The 17,105-nt window shown below is 39.1% G+C and overlaps 1 protein-coding gene across 2 annotated transcripts; it reads right to left on the reverse strand.

The window, feature by feature from the left end:
* Positions 1 to 699: 699 nt before the first annotated feature.
* Positions 700 to 16,745, reverse strand: MTA1-like (metastasis associated 1-like). 2 transcript variants are annotated; one of them, XM_066292385.1, is made up of 12 exons: positions 16,553 to 16,745; positions 13,728 to 13,889; positions 5,645 to 5,760; positions 4,889 to 5,553; positions 4,472 to 4,543; positions 4,297 to 4,412; positions 3,396 to 3,626; positions 3,102 to 3,340; positions 2,917 to 3,051; positions 2,682 to 2,844; positions 1,478 to 1,814; positions 700 to 1,247 (listed from the first exon to the last, which is right to left on the reverse strand). In XM_066292385.1, exons 1-12 carry the CDS (start codon positions 16,578 to 16,580, stop codon positions 1,139 to 1,141), a joined length of 2,373 nt encoding a protein of 790 aa, XP_066148482.1. In that variant the 5' UTR covers positions 16,581 to 16,745; the 3' UTR covers positions 700 to 1,138. The 2 variants fall into 2 exon arrangements, with proteins under 2 accessions (XP_066148482.1, XP_066148472.1); XM_066292375.1 differs by having other exon boundaries at positions 2,673 to 2,844; positions 16,553 to 16,744.
* Positions 16,746 to 17,105: the final 360 nt, after the last annotated feature.

A 17,105-nucleotide genomic window follows, 5' to 3' on the forward strand; every position in this document is an offset into this window, starting at 1 on the left:
AACAACCAATTTTTTAAACAATTTTATTATTGGAAGAATCATCACGTTAACATTACAATTAAACTCTGAAGCAATAATTGTTAAATGCTGAATATTGTTTATGAGGAAAGGCGCATAAGAATTTTGAAAAAAAGTTCAAGTAGGTTTTTTTGACTCTTGGCGTCAGGTTTCAATTCTCGCAATTACTGCCCTGAAATCTAGGTAGATTCTTTCCGCCCCATTAAGTTTAGTTTGGCTATTCACACATAGAGGATGACTCCACCCAATTATAGATTTCTTTGCACTAAAATGGTGCACTTGGCACATAGATGGCGCCACACTAAAAAATTTTTGCTAAACTTACTCTTTAAAAGAACCCAATCGACAAAGTGATCGTTTTATCAATATTTCATAAAGTATTAATCTTTTATTACCTGTCTTCTTATGGTCATTTAAAGGATTTTCTAGGGAATATGAAAAGAAAGAATTATGGACCTAAACTTTAAGTAGATAAATTCAACGTCCCCAACGAACTCAATTTAGGTCTTCCTCTCCTTCCCTCTTCTTGTTTCCAGTGCTGGTAAGAATCATTTCTGATTCTGGCCACATTGAAAAACATATTTGAAGCCGGGAAAATAGCGTCGGTGGATTGGAAAAATGAAAATACCCGCCACGTATATTACGTTATTGTACAATATACTTAATAAATAAAACAAAGGATTAAAAGTTGCATAATTTAGTCGACAAAATCTTGTGCTTATCACTTAGATCACAAATATTTCCATTTCCAAGTGTCCATCGTGTGTTTTACAATATGTCTGCGATATTGCTACAGGATGACCAGCTTTAAAGCCAGATTTACAACCAACTCATTTCCCATTGATACGAAAAAAAAGTTTTTTACAGGCTAACAAATCGAAAGATGCAGGTTGAAAATCTTGTGTGTCTCTTTGGATCGTTGTTGTCACTTTCCGCCACAATCGCAACTATTTAATTGAAATTTGACAACAATAAAAAAAGAAGGACATTTGAGAGTTACAGTGCAAAAAGTCTTTTTCACTCTATTTACATGTTCGTCATTTTTACACGAATCTTCGCGTTTGCGTCCATTGTGTGCACAGACACATTTGAAATTGATTTAATTCTAAGAAAGTCGCTGTCAATCAAGAACCACCACTTGGAGGGGATCCAGTTTGGTCTTCAAAGTTCGCCAAGGTTTTCGCGCTGCACGTCGTAGGTCTGCAGACGGTATTTGACGTCTAAGTTTTCTGCAAACATAACCGAGTTAAGCATTGCTTTATGCAATAGAGGATGCAACCTTCAATTCCTTGAAATTACACAAATCGAAACTTTTATAGACCCTATATGTTCTGATAGAACTAAGAACCCTAACAACGGTATTTTACCAACTTTAAGGAATTTTTCCCTTATCCTGAATATAACTTTTGCCACTGCTCAAATTTAATGTTGCAGGAATCAAAGTGAAAATTTCACTTACTTATTAGATTCAGTCGCCTTGAAGTAGAGGTCGTCAGGCGCGTCCATCCAGCTGATCACCTGTTTGCGCCCCGACCCGGAGCGCGTCATCTGCGCAATCTTCGGCTTGCCGTTCACCTGCGCCATCTGCCGGTGAGGCATCAGACCCGGGGGTAGCTGTGCCTGCGCCGCCATCATGGCGACTTGGTAATGCTCGGCCGCCGAAGGTGTTACGGATAATGGGCTAGGGAGGGGCGGAACCCCGGGCAGTGCCGGGGGCAGGACCGTCGGATGGCGGCCTGAAATCGGCACCGACTCCTTCGCCATGCGCTTCGACGAGGGAGCGTTTAGGGAGGAACCTGCCCAGAGGGAAAAATGACCAGTGCTCGTTTTAGATAACGATCAGTGCATTTCAGCTTATGAAGGAAGTTGTCAATGTGGAGTTTTCAAAAATTGTACACAATAGCTTTGTTACTTGTTATTAAAACTCTCGTGAAGTTTTTAGCACGTACAACAAATGAAGTAAATGACACTTACCGTCGTCCCAATCCAAGTCGGAGTAGAAGCCAATATAAATGAAACGAATGTCAGCAGTGTTAAGTATTAATTATTAGCGTTCTTGTAAATTTTATAATGATAAATTAAACGCCACTACGACTAGGTGAAAAATGAGAGGTGAAAAAGGATTTTTCTTCGATCTAGATACCTCATAAAACTAGTAGTCGATTATTTTGTTAATAATATCAGATACAACCATTGATTACTATGAATAACTTTTGGTCGTTTTTGAAGAACTTATTACTAATTCAGATTGTTAATTAGTTGTCGAAATTGGTAAAAATATCCCATAATCATGGAAAGATTTCAAACATACCTCCCTCCGCAATTTACCACAAGTTCATTACTGATATAATAAACAGAAGAGTAAATGATTGCTCAATTTTCGCTAATTGAAGATCCGGCTCCTTCGCCATTACTTTGTTACTTTTTAAATGAATTCTCACCATTACTTTATCTTTTATTTTCGTGTTAATCAAATTTCTTACCACTGTAATTTATTTCGAACATTCGACTATAGGAGGCAAAAATAAATATAACGTATTTACTCGAAAATCAAGTCGATTAGACTTGAAACGTGACAGACCTGACCTCACTTACACCTAGTAACATCGAAGAAACATCCCTCAAAATCCCTTGCGGCTAAAGAACATACTTACTATCAATACCATTCAATTCTTCGTAAGTTTTCCGCTTCAGCGACGGAGACATATTATTAAGGGGAATTTTTTCAGCTTCAGGTTTATTGGGCACTCGTTCGTAGAGCAAACTACCATCGGCAGCTTTGGGCGGTTTCGGGAAAGCCACCACGTCCGGTTGCGGAAGTAGCGCCTGGAGAAAAGTGTTAATAACTATCAAACAACCAGCAAATTACCTGCTTAAACCAGGGGAAAACCTTCATACCTTATCCGTCAAAATCAGCCATTGCGGCGTCGCTCCAACGGGTCGACCCAATCGAGATGCAATCACTGTCACACTCCCTCTATTCCTCTTCCTATACAAAGTGAGAGTTTGCAGTTCTTGTTGCGACTTGTTGGCCTAAAACAAAACACAATAATTGAAAGCAAACATGGATTGCGCAAAGGCACCATTTGAGTCGCACACTCCGTCTTGACTGCCTGAATGTTGATGGCGAACGAGGGACATCTAGCGGCATGCCGTGGCCGCATTATATTCCGACATAGGCGGCGTGACAGTCGCGTTAGCGGCGTCGTCAATAAATAAAACGCTGTCCGCGTCTTCATTACGGGACGCGGAGACCCCGCGCGCACCGCTATCCCGTGAGCAGTGGCGTAGTGCCTGCCTAGATGGGCTTTGAGCTTAAATTCTAAACGAAACATTACATTAGATGGCAACATGGCAGGGGAGCACAAATTATGCACCTTTTCCACAACCTCCAATATTACACCGATGCGGCCTGTGCCCCATTCCCTTGTCGTCTTCGACGTCGCTACCGGACCTCTTTTTACCGCCGCTCTCAAAATCCATCGCGTCTCCGAACCTCGTGGGAATCTTCAACCCGCCATACTTTTTCCAGTACGACCAACACTGCTGACACAGCCTGCATTGCATATGTGACGGCCCCCACGCATACCATTGAGTGGAGCCCGTGACTGAAAAATTCGACACCGTTAGTAAGAATGATATTTCATCACGTGACACACCGCAAAAACACTTTGGACCAATACATCAATCGAAACAATGATACGAAGCAGAGTTTTATCCTCTTGATACACGTACTAGATCATTAATAAATATATTGGCCATGGTGGAGAAAATCAAGCTTTGAAAGGGCTGTCTATTTGTCAGAACATCGATAGGAGATTTTCTGCATATGACCAGTCTATCGCTCTAGTTTTCAGAATGTCGATGGCGGTTGATATGAGAAAGAAATTGCAAAATGGCGGTGATGCAGACCAATCAAATGCCACATATCCTTAAACGTAAACTGGATATGGGAACGAAGGGCTCAATGATCTTTTGTTTCAGTTTTCAGTATTATTTATTTAGTAGAAGAAACATGAACTGGACACCCGGTTATATTCAACATTGGCTGAGGCTGCAAGGGAGCCTTTTTTACTGTTTACTCCAAAAATGGTTTATATGTTGTTATATGGTTGTCATTTTCCACACGTAAGGGTTATTGGAGCCAAAAATTGTATGCTAACCTATACACTAATAAAAATTTATTTCAAATTTATTGGTGCCCATGTACCTTCATTTGGAGCATTTCCGGCTTCAGTATATTTTTCGCAGATTCTAACGTATTAATTCCATGCTTACCATTACAAGATTCGCATGCCTTCCCCCCCAATGAGACCACGGGTTCACCTGTACCGTTGCTGTTTCCATTCAGCACGCCCTTATTGTTGTTGAGGGCCGCTGGATTTGGCTTGTTGCTGAAACGAAGCGGGGTTAGATTTCGTTGAGGGAACTTAAAGATTTAATACGAACTCACTAGTTAGGAATGTAGACTTGCTTCAGCTTCGATTCCGCCTCCACTGCCTTCACTCTTTTTTGTTGTACATATCTAAAATTTTGAGAGATCAGGGCGCGAAAACTGAATTGTTACGCAAGATTTCTCGCTTTATAAGAAGCGCAGAAACATTTCCTCATAAAACAACTTGAAAAATAATACTAACTCAAATTATGACCTAAAATGGTATTTTAGTTTAAATTTACTGCCAGATTTGTCCACCAGGGGTCGCGTTTTATATACCCTTAGAAATGGTACTTATCTTCAAATGCTTTTTTTCAACTAAGATGACAGCGAGGTCAGTTTTGACATACCGATCATGCAGTTCGAAAAACCCCTAACTTCGTTATTTTCAACGATAAAACTCCTGCATACAGTACTATTTAGAACTCAACCTACCGATCAGTCGTTTTCCACATATAGTAGTACTCTATAATGTTCTTCAGGGTCTTCCACGGCAGGAAGTCCTGCCGGATATCGTTGAAGTCTTTTCCGTACTTATCTAAGGCCTCCTCAAACAAATTTGCCTCGGATGCACTCCACTCCTCCATCTCATCGCGGCACAATACCGGACCGCTGGACGGCACCAAGGAACACATCGCACTCGCCAGATCGTACTCGTGTCGATGCAGCGTGTCCATCGCATGAAACAGCGTGATGTCCCGACTGGCCGCGGCCGCGGACATGTGCAACGAGGGCTGTTTGACGCTCGAACTGCAGTCGAGCGCGCGCGCGAACGTTCCGACACTCCGCGACACCACGAGCACTTGGTCTATCTGCCGGTCCGTGAGGTTGTGGCCTGGGGTCCACACGAGGGTCTCCGTCTCCGTCTGGTCGCGAGGGTCACACTCGCCCTCGCGCAACAGGGGCTGGATGTCGCACTGATAGCGGCTGCCCACGCGAATCTCGCCCTTATCAGCGAGCAAAGTTTTCTGCGTGGGATCGTAGACGAGGCAGTAGAAGAACATGTCGTCCTTGTTGAGGTATGCCGAGAGGGCCTCGGTTTCGTTGAAAAGGGTCACGGAGCATTTACCGCGAATGTGAGTGGCTGGCAGAGTTTCCACCTGCGAAGACAGCCGAACTTAAGAACTCTGAATTAAAGTAGCTTAAATACGAGGAAAATTGCCTCATAAATAGTGGAAATGAGGGATGTACCTGTCTCGACAGGAACAATTCTCTATGCTTCATCTGATGTCGCTGCTTTGGACTTAGCAGATCACTGGACAGGGAGGAATCGGACATTGGACTACCATTCGTTTCATCTAAGGCACCTGCAACAAAATAAATCTTGTCTTAATTCACTAACACCAATTGCTGTAGATAGAAGGCGATTTAAGCAAACGATTTAATAAATCTGATTTAACACGCTTTCATCTGAATTGTGGTCAATATAAACAAATTTAATAAAATTAAATGACGATTTACGTACACTGAAATTAACTTTTTGACCAAATTTATCAATAAAATCAATTCATTAGGAAATTGACGAGGAATGTTTCAGTTTATTTCTTTTTGCCGTGCAATAGCATCCTGCACGTGTGCTCGTTAATAAATAACACCTTCACCTCTATAAATGAATTATTAAAATTCATCAATTTCGCCATGTACTGGCACGGCAAAATAACGGTTCGGCATAATTGGCGGAAGTCAAACAACACATAGATATACATAGCAATAAAATATTATGCATTTAAAGCCACAAAAACGAAACGGAATCGCCGTGGAAAGGCGACAGGCAACACAATGCAAATCTGCCAAAGACGACGTTTCGGACATTTGATGCACTCATCAAGCAAATTGGATGAACAAAAAAAAAAACAAAAACGCGAGGACAAAGATTAGCATCATTCATCCCGGCCAACAGGCAGCAATACCACCCCGCGTCTGCATTCTTACATATTGATCTGCCGGGGCGGGAAGTGGCCCACCACCCACCACCCCTCTCGCCCTCCACACTACCCCCGGCCCACACGAGGGTTGGAGGTCGTTTTTCGGCGGTGCAAAAAATTTAATTAAATCTACGCAGCCCGTTTCTATCACATCGGACAAAATTTCGGATTTTTCCTCCTTCGGCTTTACCTGCCCACACTCAGTGTATAGGTAGAGCGGGTGTCATGACTTTAATAAAATACATACTGTCGTTATCGATTCGACCGGAGCAACCCCAGACAGATGTGTCGGGAGATATGAAGGTGGGGTCGGTGTAATTATTTTTCCTAAAGTAAGTAAATGTGCGTTGTTGTTTGGGATTTATCGACCGCGGCTGGGATGGGGGGGTGGGCGGGGGGTCCGGAAGGGGGGAGGGGTGGATGAGAGGAAATTGAGTTGGGTTTTAATCAGCATCTGCAACTGGGACAAAATAATCTTTTTGTTTTTCAAAATTCCATAAGATGGAATTATGTGGACCACTGGTGAGTGGTGCAGATGGGAAAGATTAGTAGGGGGAAACGCAACTGAATCTTGAATATTCATGCGGGAGGGGGCACAGCCCTAGTCCCAATTTAGAAATTTTCCTTATTTAAGGAAGTCAAAAATTTCAAAATTTTTCGGTTTTGTAAAATCAGCACTCTTGTTTATTTTCTTTTTGGGATCGGTTATCGCCTCAACATTGAGCCCGACACCTCACAATTTATTCCTCTTTTTAAAGCGCTTAGTATAGATTAAATAACTGGTGCAGCATAGTACATTAAGATAAAGGTATTTTTCAAATTTATTTTTCCCCACTTAATGTTTTGTTGTCGAAGACCACTAAATATTTATATATATATATACAAAATTGCGTATCACAATGTTTTTAAACCAAGCAACTTCTGGTACTATTTATTTAATTTTTACCTTTTTCTCCAAGTTCATCGCTCTCCTGTATTTAGTATATCTATATAACATTTTTTCCAGCAATAGCGTACCTCGCCTCTGCACACGATCAATTTTTTCCTAAAAATACCTCCAACAATAACACATTTTTTTTTTAATAAAAGAGCCTCTAATAGGTGACATTTCAATTTATATTTTTATTTTTATAAAAAATTAATTTTTCCCAGTAACGAAGACCCTTCAGAATTATTTCCCAGTACAGTCCTGTAATTATTTGGATGTCACTGAGATTTCAATTTTCCAGAGACCCGTTTCAAATTTCCTTTCTCAGAAATTCCCAATATCATTGACAATTTTAATTACTCGTGGATGTTCTTGATGTGTCGTAATCGATTTACATGAAGTGAAATTCTGATTTTTCGATGTTTCTAAAAATCAGTGGCGTATTTGGCGCCGCAGAATTCCCACAAAATGTTTAAATATGAAAGATTTTTTTTAATAAAAAGGTTTTATCAATTTCTTATTAATTCCTTCGTACGTTACTGATTCCCCCAATACCGTTAATGCCAAATTAGAATTTTGACTATCACTAACTGCGGTAATCAATGACGTACTGTGTCTATATAGGTTTTATATAATTATTATAAATTTTGTATGGCGAACGACTTGTTTTAGTCGCTTTTGTTTTCTAACCGATTGATACTGATTTGTTCTTATAAAATTAATAGTTATATGATATTGATATTCACCAATATCACAGGTGGATCTTTCAGTTTTAAAACTTAAAAAAAAAACTTACAATTATAAGTTTTTCATCAGTGGCACATATCTCGAATCTCAACCTCCACAAATTTTTCACTATTTTGAGTTATAAATGATAAAATTATCGGTCGCACTTTTCACTTTTCAATTCACTCCTTTCGGTACGGCCTTCAATTTCATTTTAGTTTTTTTTTTCAAAATTGGATCTTGTACGCCTTCTCTTTTCGTGAATTAAAGTATATATTTTTGTTATTGTAAAGTATCTTTACAGCGCTTAAAATTGATTCAGTCACTGATGTATCATGTTGTTCACAGAACCGGCAATATTTTTGAAATTTTTTCTCCCTTAACATGAATTAAAAATTATCAAAAAGGGATATAACTTTACTAAAATCGTCTATTCTGCGCCCTTTGGTGATATTTAATGTATGTCTGTATGTAATTTATTTAAGAACTTTAAACATCCAGTATCACCACAATAGAAAAATGACCAAACATACGTTAAAATAGCCCTTTATGGGATGGTTTTTAAGCTAGATTTTCCTTGAAATACGCAAAATTAAAATAATGAAGAATGCACCTCTTACCGTCTCGAAGATCATTGCCCCAAATTAAAGCTAATTAAAAATTATCTCAAAAAAAAAACAAAAAAAAAAGGATTAAATAATCGCAGAGGGCGAACACACACACAAAGAGGACATCAGCAGCACCCATCCATCCGGAGCTGTGCCGCTCTGCATTCTTATATATTCTATTGATCTGGTGGGGGAGGGTCCTCCACCCGACCCCCGCCACCAGTGGGGAAAGTCGGGTGCGGGGAGAGCGTCGGGGGCCGCAGGGTCGCGGCCGTCCCCGCGGGTTGCGGGGCGACGTTCATTAGCCGGCGGGGGGCGGCGCGACAACACCGTGCACCACCGCCGAATCTGACCACTTCCCGCCGCTTCAACAGAGCGGTTATGCTGCTGTGGCTGCCGGGGAACGGCCGTTAAATTGCCGAAAATTTCGACCACTATACTCAGTTCGTTACCCCCCTCCCTCCCCCTCCCTGCCCCCAAATTTAAATTTAAAATACGAAATATTTCAAAATGGTGGAAAAACAATTACAAACTGACTTATATCAACTATCTTCGAGATACATTTTTAGATGTTTTCATGTGTGGAAATTATCTCAACTTTTAGTAGCCCAAGTTTGGAGTTCTGTGACTAGTTTTACTTCTTAAAGCAACAAATTGAGAGTTCGAGTTCAGTTGAAAATAAAAAACGATTAGGAAAAGCAGTGACAAGTATTGACATATTGACGCATACCAACTGTCATCAACGTCTATTTTCACATTTTCACGTCGTGATGATCTAACACTTTTTTGTTCAAAATTACGGACTATAGTCAGTTTCATCTTTCAGAGGGCATTGCCCAAGTCCAGCACTCTTGCGAAAGGACAATAGATACTGGGCAACTGCGACTGACACTTGCCAAGTAATTCGGCTCCTACATAAACAATCACAAACTTGCAGAGTAGCCCTCTCTGGATCCTCTTCGCAAAAAAGAGTAAATAACGACCCCACGCCGAGAGGGGTGTGAAATTGGCGCTCAATGAAACCGGCTGTAAAATTAAATCGGCGAAATGTGCAACGACATAATGCCCCTTAATAAAGTCGACCCCTTTCGAGGAGCCCCGGCGCTCCGATACGGGCAAAAAATGTGGAGACTGGACGCCGGGAGCGCTCCCGAGGGCGTTGCGTGCCTAAACGCTATCAACACTCTGTTTTTGAGTGGCACCTCCAATCACTATAGCAGATCTAATGAGACACATGAATGTCAAACGTGATGACAGCGAGTACTACTTTTTTAAGTTACGTAACACCTACGTAAATAAAACAAACGACGGTACAACTGCATAAGCATCAATATGAGCATAAGCTAACGACTTTTGACGAATCGATAGATTGAAGTTGTTCTTATCTTATCGCGTGTTATAGCGAATATATTAGGTTTTTACGACCGCCTTTTCCTAATACCCTATATGTTTACTTAACAACAAATAAACGCAAGAGTAACTATTGTCGCACTTTGGGCGTGGCTGTGCTCTTTGGAGCAGTGTTGTCACCTAGTATCCTGGGGAAAAAATGGACAATTTTGACATTATAACTGGCTTTCGGCCAAAAAACCATTCCAGTTACATTATTCTCTTTTAGGCAGCAAATCTGCATATTTGAAGCTCTTGGGTGCAGTTCCTGTTCCGAGCTATCGAACTGTTGGCAGTAAACAGTTAGATGAAAATGACATTTCCTGCACTAATCACTGTCATTTCTCACTCAAACCAGTGACAGATGATCTTATGACAGGACGAATTTGTGTTACTATTGTTGGATGCCCACCGAATTCGTCACGTTTTACTTGCATTTGGGTCTGTAATATAATAGAGGACTAAAAGAATAGAATTCATAAATCCCTCAACTTAAGGGTTGTCCTGGTTTGACCGTGAGAACCTAGGAGAAGAAATACAGACGTCGCTTCTAAACGTTGATATTGACCATGCCCTTCGAAGGGCCAATGTGTTAATATGTTAATTTCAAAAATCTATTAAGGTTTACATTTAAATCATTTAGACTAAAACCCAAAATTCGTGGGAACTAACTGATCAGTGTTCCGATTGGTCGATCGGAACAAAGAGAACAGATACCAGACCCTACTCATTTTCTCTGCAGAGTTTTCCCAAAGACAGCAACAGTTTGGGACTTGAGCCAAAGCTAGTTATCCACGTTTTTTCCTAATTCAATCTTAACTTATTTTCGTGTCCAAGTTACTCAGAAAAATCACTTTGATCGCAATACAGACAATAGTTGAAGTTAACTGTAGTGTTTTTCCTTGGCTATCATACTGATTTCCGTTATGGTATACACATACAAAATAATACCCGGTATCAAAAGCCCTTTCCCGACTGTAACAGAAAGGAAACTACCAGCAGATGTCGCGAAGATCCTCTCTATTCTCCATTTAAGAAGCTGTTTTTCTTTTCGCAAAATTAGGCGCAATTGACGCCCTTGGCTGTCAAAAACTGCTATTGCCTGTAATCATTGGGGGAGTTCGTAGTCGCTATGTCCGAAAACGACTGCGAACGCGTCCCTCGACACGCGTACCGTGAATCAGAGACAACTTTGCCAAGAAGATATCATTCACAGGAAAATTAGAATAAAGACAGAGCGTCATCCGACAGCTTTGCAAATTTCCATGGAAATTATCTTCCAGAAAAAGTTACCGACACACCGATCTAGTGGACCCAGAGAACTGTCTTTTGCTGCCTGATGCTTGTGGCAAGTAAGACCCGTGCAAAATCAATCCTAACAGTAAACGCGACCAGTTTAAGTGCAAGCTAATGCGACAAATAAGAACAAGGCAAAAAAGACCTCTGGTGGATGAGGTTGCTCGAAGGTTGTTCCACCGTAATCACGCCGGGTTCACTACCCATGTGAAGTCTATTTATTGTTGTTTGGTCAGTCTTATTCTCCGTGTCGACCACTATAGAAGCACCAACTAGACTAGAAAAACGATCGCTAATGGTATCGGTGACCTCGGTCTTATGAGACCGAAAAAGCAATATTTTGAATAGGCACTGCTGAACAATGCCTCGTATGACCCGATCGAGGTTTTAGGTCTGATATGACCAGAGCCGTTTCCGTTCATGTTTAGCTTTTGATAGCTCTTATGTAAGTGGTGCTGACCCAGAGAGGGAGAATCTTCATTGTTTGCACCTGTTGAGAATCCCCTTTTGTCAGCGAGTTTTCGCATTCTTCGACATGCACCTAGCAACGAGGGATTAGTGCAAAGTAACGCAGCTAATGTGCCTGTATACAGTTTCATATTTCTAACGCTTAATAATAATTATCCTCGCCGATGACAGAGCCTTAATAATCGATTCGTGGCGCACTGGGTGCTCGCAAGCAATTAAATTGGATATTTGAAAAGTGGAAAAAAAAAAACAAAAAAAAAACAATAATTGGGGCAATTTGTGTAACGACACGCTGTTTTTTCAAATTTTCGAGGTTTCAGCGGTAAAACGAGCATATTATTACGGTTGTGATGCACATAAAAATATAATATGTCGGCAACACATTCAGCGAGAATCAGCGTTTCTTGCTCTTCCCGCACTAAACTGTGCAAAAATCTGGAACATGCAAAAAGGGTCGCAACATCATCGAACCGATCGGAACCGTCAGTGCCACCAAAACTGCCTAAAACTTGCACTGAAGACCTACTTCACTGTGGCAAAAAATCACTGCAGTCCCATTGTCATTCGCAAACATACAAAAACACACCGGTACGGCGCGAAAAAACAGAACCGTACAGCGACAAAAACTAATGAACCATAAAACGAACCCAATTGGTTTATGGGCCCGTAGTGGCGATAGCGACTGGGTACCGCTGTGGTATTACAGCAAAGAGATAATAACTTTTAAGTATTAACCAGAATAAACTTTTGACTCTCTTCCCAACGGTCCTTCTAAATCGCACCTAGACCCAAATTCAAAAATGGCACTTTTAAGAGCGAATACGTGAGCATGTGCCCATCAAAGATCATCCAATTGAGTGAAGTTGTTGGAATTAAGTCGAAAGGTTTTCAGAGTTCAGATGGTGGTGGCTCGAGTGATATTAGTAACATTCTGAGCAGCCTTATTCTATCTGCAGGATCGAACTGAAGTTCTTATATCTGCAGGGCTAGTCAATAAACCAGCCTTAAAATCGCGAAAAGATAAAGTATGAGTTTGAATGATAATGCCACGATCTTACTTAACTTATCATATTATTCGATATGTGATTTGAATATGAGACTAAATCTCGTGCAACGGCTCCAATTGAGATACCCAGCAAAGCCCCTGCCCAAACAGCTCATAGCTTCTATTAACATGACTAACCCCTTCAAAAAACACTAAAACTTTTATATTTAAACCTAAGCTGCTGAAGCTGGAAGCTGCTCTCTAAATCTATTGTAACGAAGTTGCACGAAGTCTTGGTTAGAGCAATAAGGTTTCACAAAGAATATCCTCGCTGTAAGATTGATTTTTGCATAAATATATCCCTCCTTGTAGTCTTCTTAAGGTGCCTACGTGCCTTTTTGTTAACACTTGCTCCAATTTAAATCGAGAAGAAATTGTGGTTATGTTTATATTTGAGAAACATGAGTTGCTAGGAAACCATCAATTCGATATCAGGAAGAGATTTATATTATTTACGACCCTCTCTCTATCGCACTCTTTAGAGTAGAATGGTACGAGAGATTAACGACATTAACGCATGCGCATCTCTCATATTGGTCGATCTGTACTGACTTAATAGCAAACGATATAAACATCAAGTGTTGTTAAAACATCTCTAGTTTTACTTTTAAACTTAACTTTATTGTTGCTATTTTACAATCTCAGGTTCAAGTGAGATTTCTTTCCTTATTCCTTAATAACCTGAATTGACTAGAGCTTTCCAATTGACTTAAACTAATCAAAATCTGACATAGACCGTATTTTTCCTGGAAATTCAATTCTCAAAATTGTCCAAAATCCAACACAAGCAAACAACACTCAATTTTTAACATTAATTACCAAAAATAAATTATTTCAATTTTTAGAAAAGGGGACAAATTTAGGGATATTTTTGAAAGAATCTACTTACATTGGTGTTTATCTGCAAGTTGAATGAGTTGAGGGGGCAGATCCCTCCGCCTGTAGAAGCACATCACCTTGGCCTCTACATTACCCGAAGGGGTCTTGTTCAGTTCCTCGATCCTGCGGATTTGGTAGGGCGACGTGGATGAAGTCTCGAAATACACGTAATCTGAAAGTGGGAAAAATAAGTTTCATCTGAACTTATGACTCTTCAAACCTTAAGAACTTTTACCAAAAATAGATGTTCAGAGGGAAATATTTTGGGCACTAAATATTTGTCTAAAACCGAGCACATTGATTCAATAGGTGCAGACTATTGCTAAAAAGAACTGTAGATACGTCCATAAGTTCTCAGTAAATACCTACTCATGCTTTGTATTATGTTTAAGCATAAAAGTTCATAATCGGATTTAGTCTAAACCAAAAGCAAATTGGAAAAGGATTGAGTGATCTTTGCCAAAATCAAGAGTTTTTAAAGATGTTCAATCTCTCCAAAAATAAAACTAGTTATGGGGCTTAAGCATGAAAATTTATAGATGAAGTTAAAGTGAAAGTTTTTCAAGAAAATTAACATTTTTAATACAACAATAGTTAAAAAATAATAATTTGCTACTGAAGCTTCTTAAGCACAAAGTAACAGAATTGGAGTTGGGAGCGTGCTGGAGTCGAATTCAATTTTTCAAGAAAATTACTACCAAGGTAATAGTTTATAAGAATGTGCAACCTCGCAAAAAAGCTCCTGACATACCAATGAGTTCTTAGTAAATACTAGTAGAGTTTAAGCGTAAAAATTGATAAAAATGCATAGTAAGTTGAAATTAGGGGCATACTGCTATTAAACTGAGAGCTTTTTAATAAAATTATTAACGTTTATTCATGCATTAGTTACTTAAAACAAGCATAATCATATTAAATAACTAAAAAAAATAGGAGCAGAAATTTATAGAGAGCATGCTGTTGGAAACAAAAAGGACATACATTTTCTAGAAAAAGCCACATTATCAGGCTATTGATGTCGAGGAAAGCTGTATGATGTAGGTCTAAGAGATCTGTTTTTATTACTTACTTTAAGTGAGTTGTTTGTATAACTTACTGAGCACTTTTATTCTGCCTTAAAACAACTTCAATATTATTTTAATGCATTTTTGTATCTATCGAAGTAGAACTTAACATTAATCAACGCCGCATGATAATTCTAAAACACTTGGGTTGATTCAATGATCTGTTTCACATAGATTTAGTTGGCAGTAAACGAATTAACTTTTATTATTATTCATAAATTTGAAAATCCTTAATTCTTATAAAAGATTTAAAAAAATATCCGTTTTATCAAATAGTCACCTTAATTATTAGTTTTGAACCTAAATTTATTTGGTTTAAATATAAATATATCTATAAAAATTCATGGTCCGATCTCATTGACACTAGAGGCGTTCTAAAATGGAAGAAAATTTTTTTCACAAAAATTTACATTGCAACGTATCAATAATGTTTAAAAGTGTCAAACGGCCAAATCACTGGGAATTTCAGAAAGAAAAGAGGTAATTTGTATGGAAACGAGGAAATTTACTTGAAAATTACTAAAACTGTGCTTTTATTTGTAAATTTGAAAAACCCATAAGAATGAGGGTCAACATCAATCCAAGTAACAAAACAAGCCCGAGAGTAAGCCATTTTGGAAATATTAATTTTGGTTGGCTCTATCATCTAGTTTTCAACTGACTAGATTCGCTAGCCATTGTCAGAGATAAACCTAATTGGTTAAAAATCAGTTAAATCTGAATCTGTTTAAAAAAGGCCCATATTTGATAAACTGTGATCATGTTCATACAAATATTTTTGTACATTTTTCCTATTTTAACAGAAATGAAGTACAGTTCACCAAGTCTCTTGTTAAGAGAAATAAGTTAGTTTGAGGTTGTGTGATATAAAGTGAAAAATGCAGTTTTTCTTTTCATATCCCTTCTGAGTCTGCAGTCTATAATCTGGCACAATCCCATGAAGTATATGGCAACCAGGGAGATTGCTTAAATAATGCTACATTTTAAACAGATAAATATAGTGATCAATCCTCAAATTAAACTCTAGGGATTGTAATCTATCCTTTATTGTTGAGGGAAATTTGTTCTATTTTTTATTACTTCTTTTACCCAGTGTTGCAGTCTCCCACTGAATATAATATTAAACCTTGTGCTTCCGGAAAAGCTCATAAAACCAAACATTACCAAAAGCACTGGCCAAATGTATAGAAATTTAATCTAAGATAAATAAACATTATCAGCAAGCTAAAAATACCTAAGAATTGGTAATTCCCTTTACATTCATATAAAGTAGAGGGTCTCAAGTCTGACCAGGCCTTGCTAGTTCATTCGCCTAGACCAAGTCTAATGCTATTTTAATGCCAAAAATAAACCCTAAATAAAATGTTAATCAAATGAAGACCAACAACTTTGGCAAAGGGGGGAAAAATGACCATAGGAAAAGTATTGAAAAAAGTGGGAATATGAAGTAAATAAACAAACAAAACAAAGCCCCCCTCAATCGGTTGCACCTGGGTGTTGAATGGCAGGCAGTTTGCACGAGTATCCATGTTAATTAGGTAATACCTATACCCTTATCTTAATGCAAATAATATCTACTTATATCCTCAGCGTTAAAAATTGTATTTTCCCATCCCCTAGGGGGGTTTAAGTTCCCTCAGGGGGGAGCAAGAGGTGACTATCATCACCCCGAAAATTGATTAAAATAATGAGTCGTAGACAAACAGTACGACTATTACCGAGGAAGACTTCTCTTTGGGCAAAGCCGGTTAATTAAAACGCCTCCGCTTACCTCCGACTCGGTACATGTTGGCCGTCATTTTGGGGCACTCGCAATTCACACGGTCGGGGGCGCGACTATCCGCCAAAGGGGCGCATTTTCCCAACTTTTACCGGGAGTTTTTCAATGTTTTGTTGGGACACCGCACTCCACCACCAAACTTTCGGACGCCATTTTCTCGATTGCATTGGCGTCTGCGACCTGCGACAGAAGACAGCGACATGAAACAAAAAAATTCGAGTAGCGCCGTCTGGACGCCTAACGGACAGTAGCGCAACCACCGTGGAGTAAATGAAGTGAGCTTAGGAAGAAAACTAAATCAAGATTTAAATAAGAAAAAATGTCTTAATAAAGTTTTTAAACTATTGTTATTAATTAAAATCTATATTTAATTAACGAAATTTATCAACTGATAAATATCAAGAATAAAATATCAAGAATAAGTTAAAATCAACCAAACTACTGTACCGAGCTATCATTCAACAATTATAAACATACGTCATTAAGAACCGCGGGCAGTCATATTATCTATAATAAAGTATACAATTTTGAAATTTAAATGTTG

This window comes from Euwallacea fornicatus, chromosome 2, assembly GCF_040115645.1.
Source record: "Euwallacea fornicatus isolate EFF26 chromosome 2, ASM4011564v1, whole genome shotgun sequence".
In the NCBI taxonomy this organism is placed as follows: Eukaryota; Metazoa; Arthropoda; class Insecta; order Coleoptera; family Curculionidae; genus Euwallacea; species Euwallacea fornicatus.

Excerpts from the sequence above, each read along its gene's own strand:
- MTA1-like (XM_066292375.1), bottom strand. The coding sequence starts at position 16,580 with ATGACGGCCAACATGTACCGAGTCGGAG. Across the intron at positions 2,845-2,916 it reads GGCTGATTTTGACGGATAAG|GCGCTACTTCCGCAACCGGA; the intron begins GTATGAAGGTTT and ends ACTTTTCTCCAG. Across the intron at positions 1,248-1,477 it reads AAGGCGACTGAATCTAATAA|AAAACTTAGACGTCAAATAC; the intron begins GTAAGTGAAATT and ends TTATGTTTGCAG.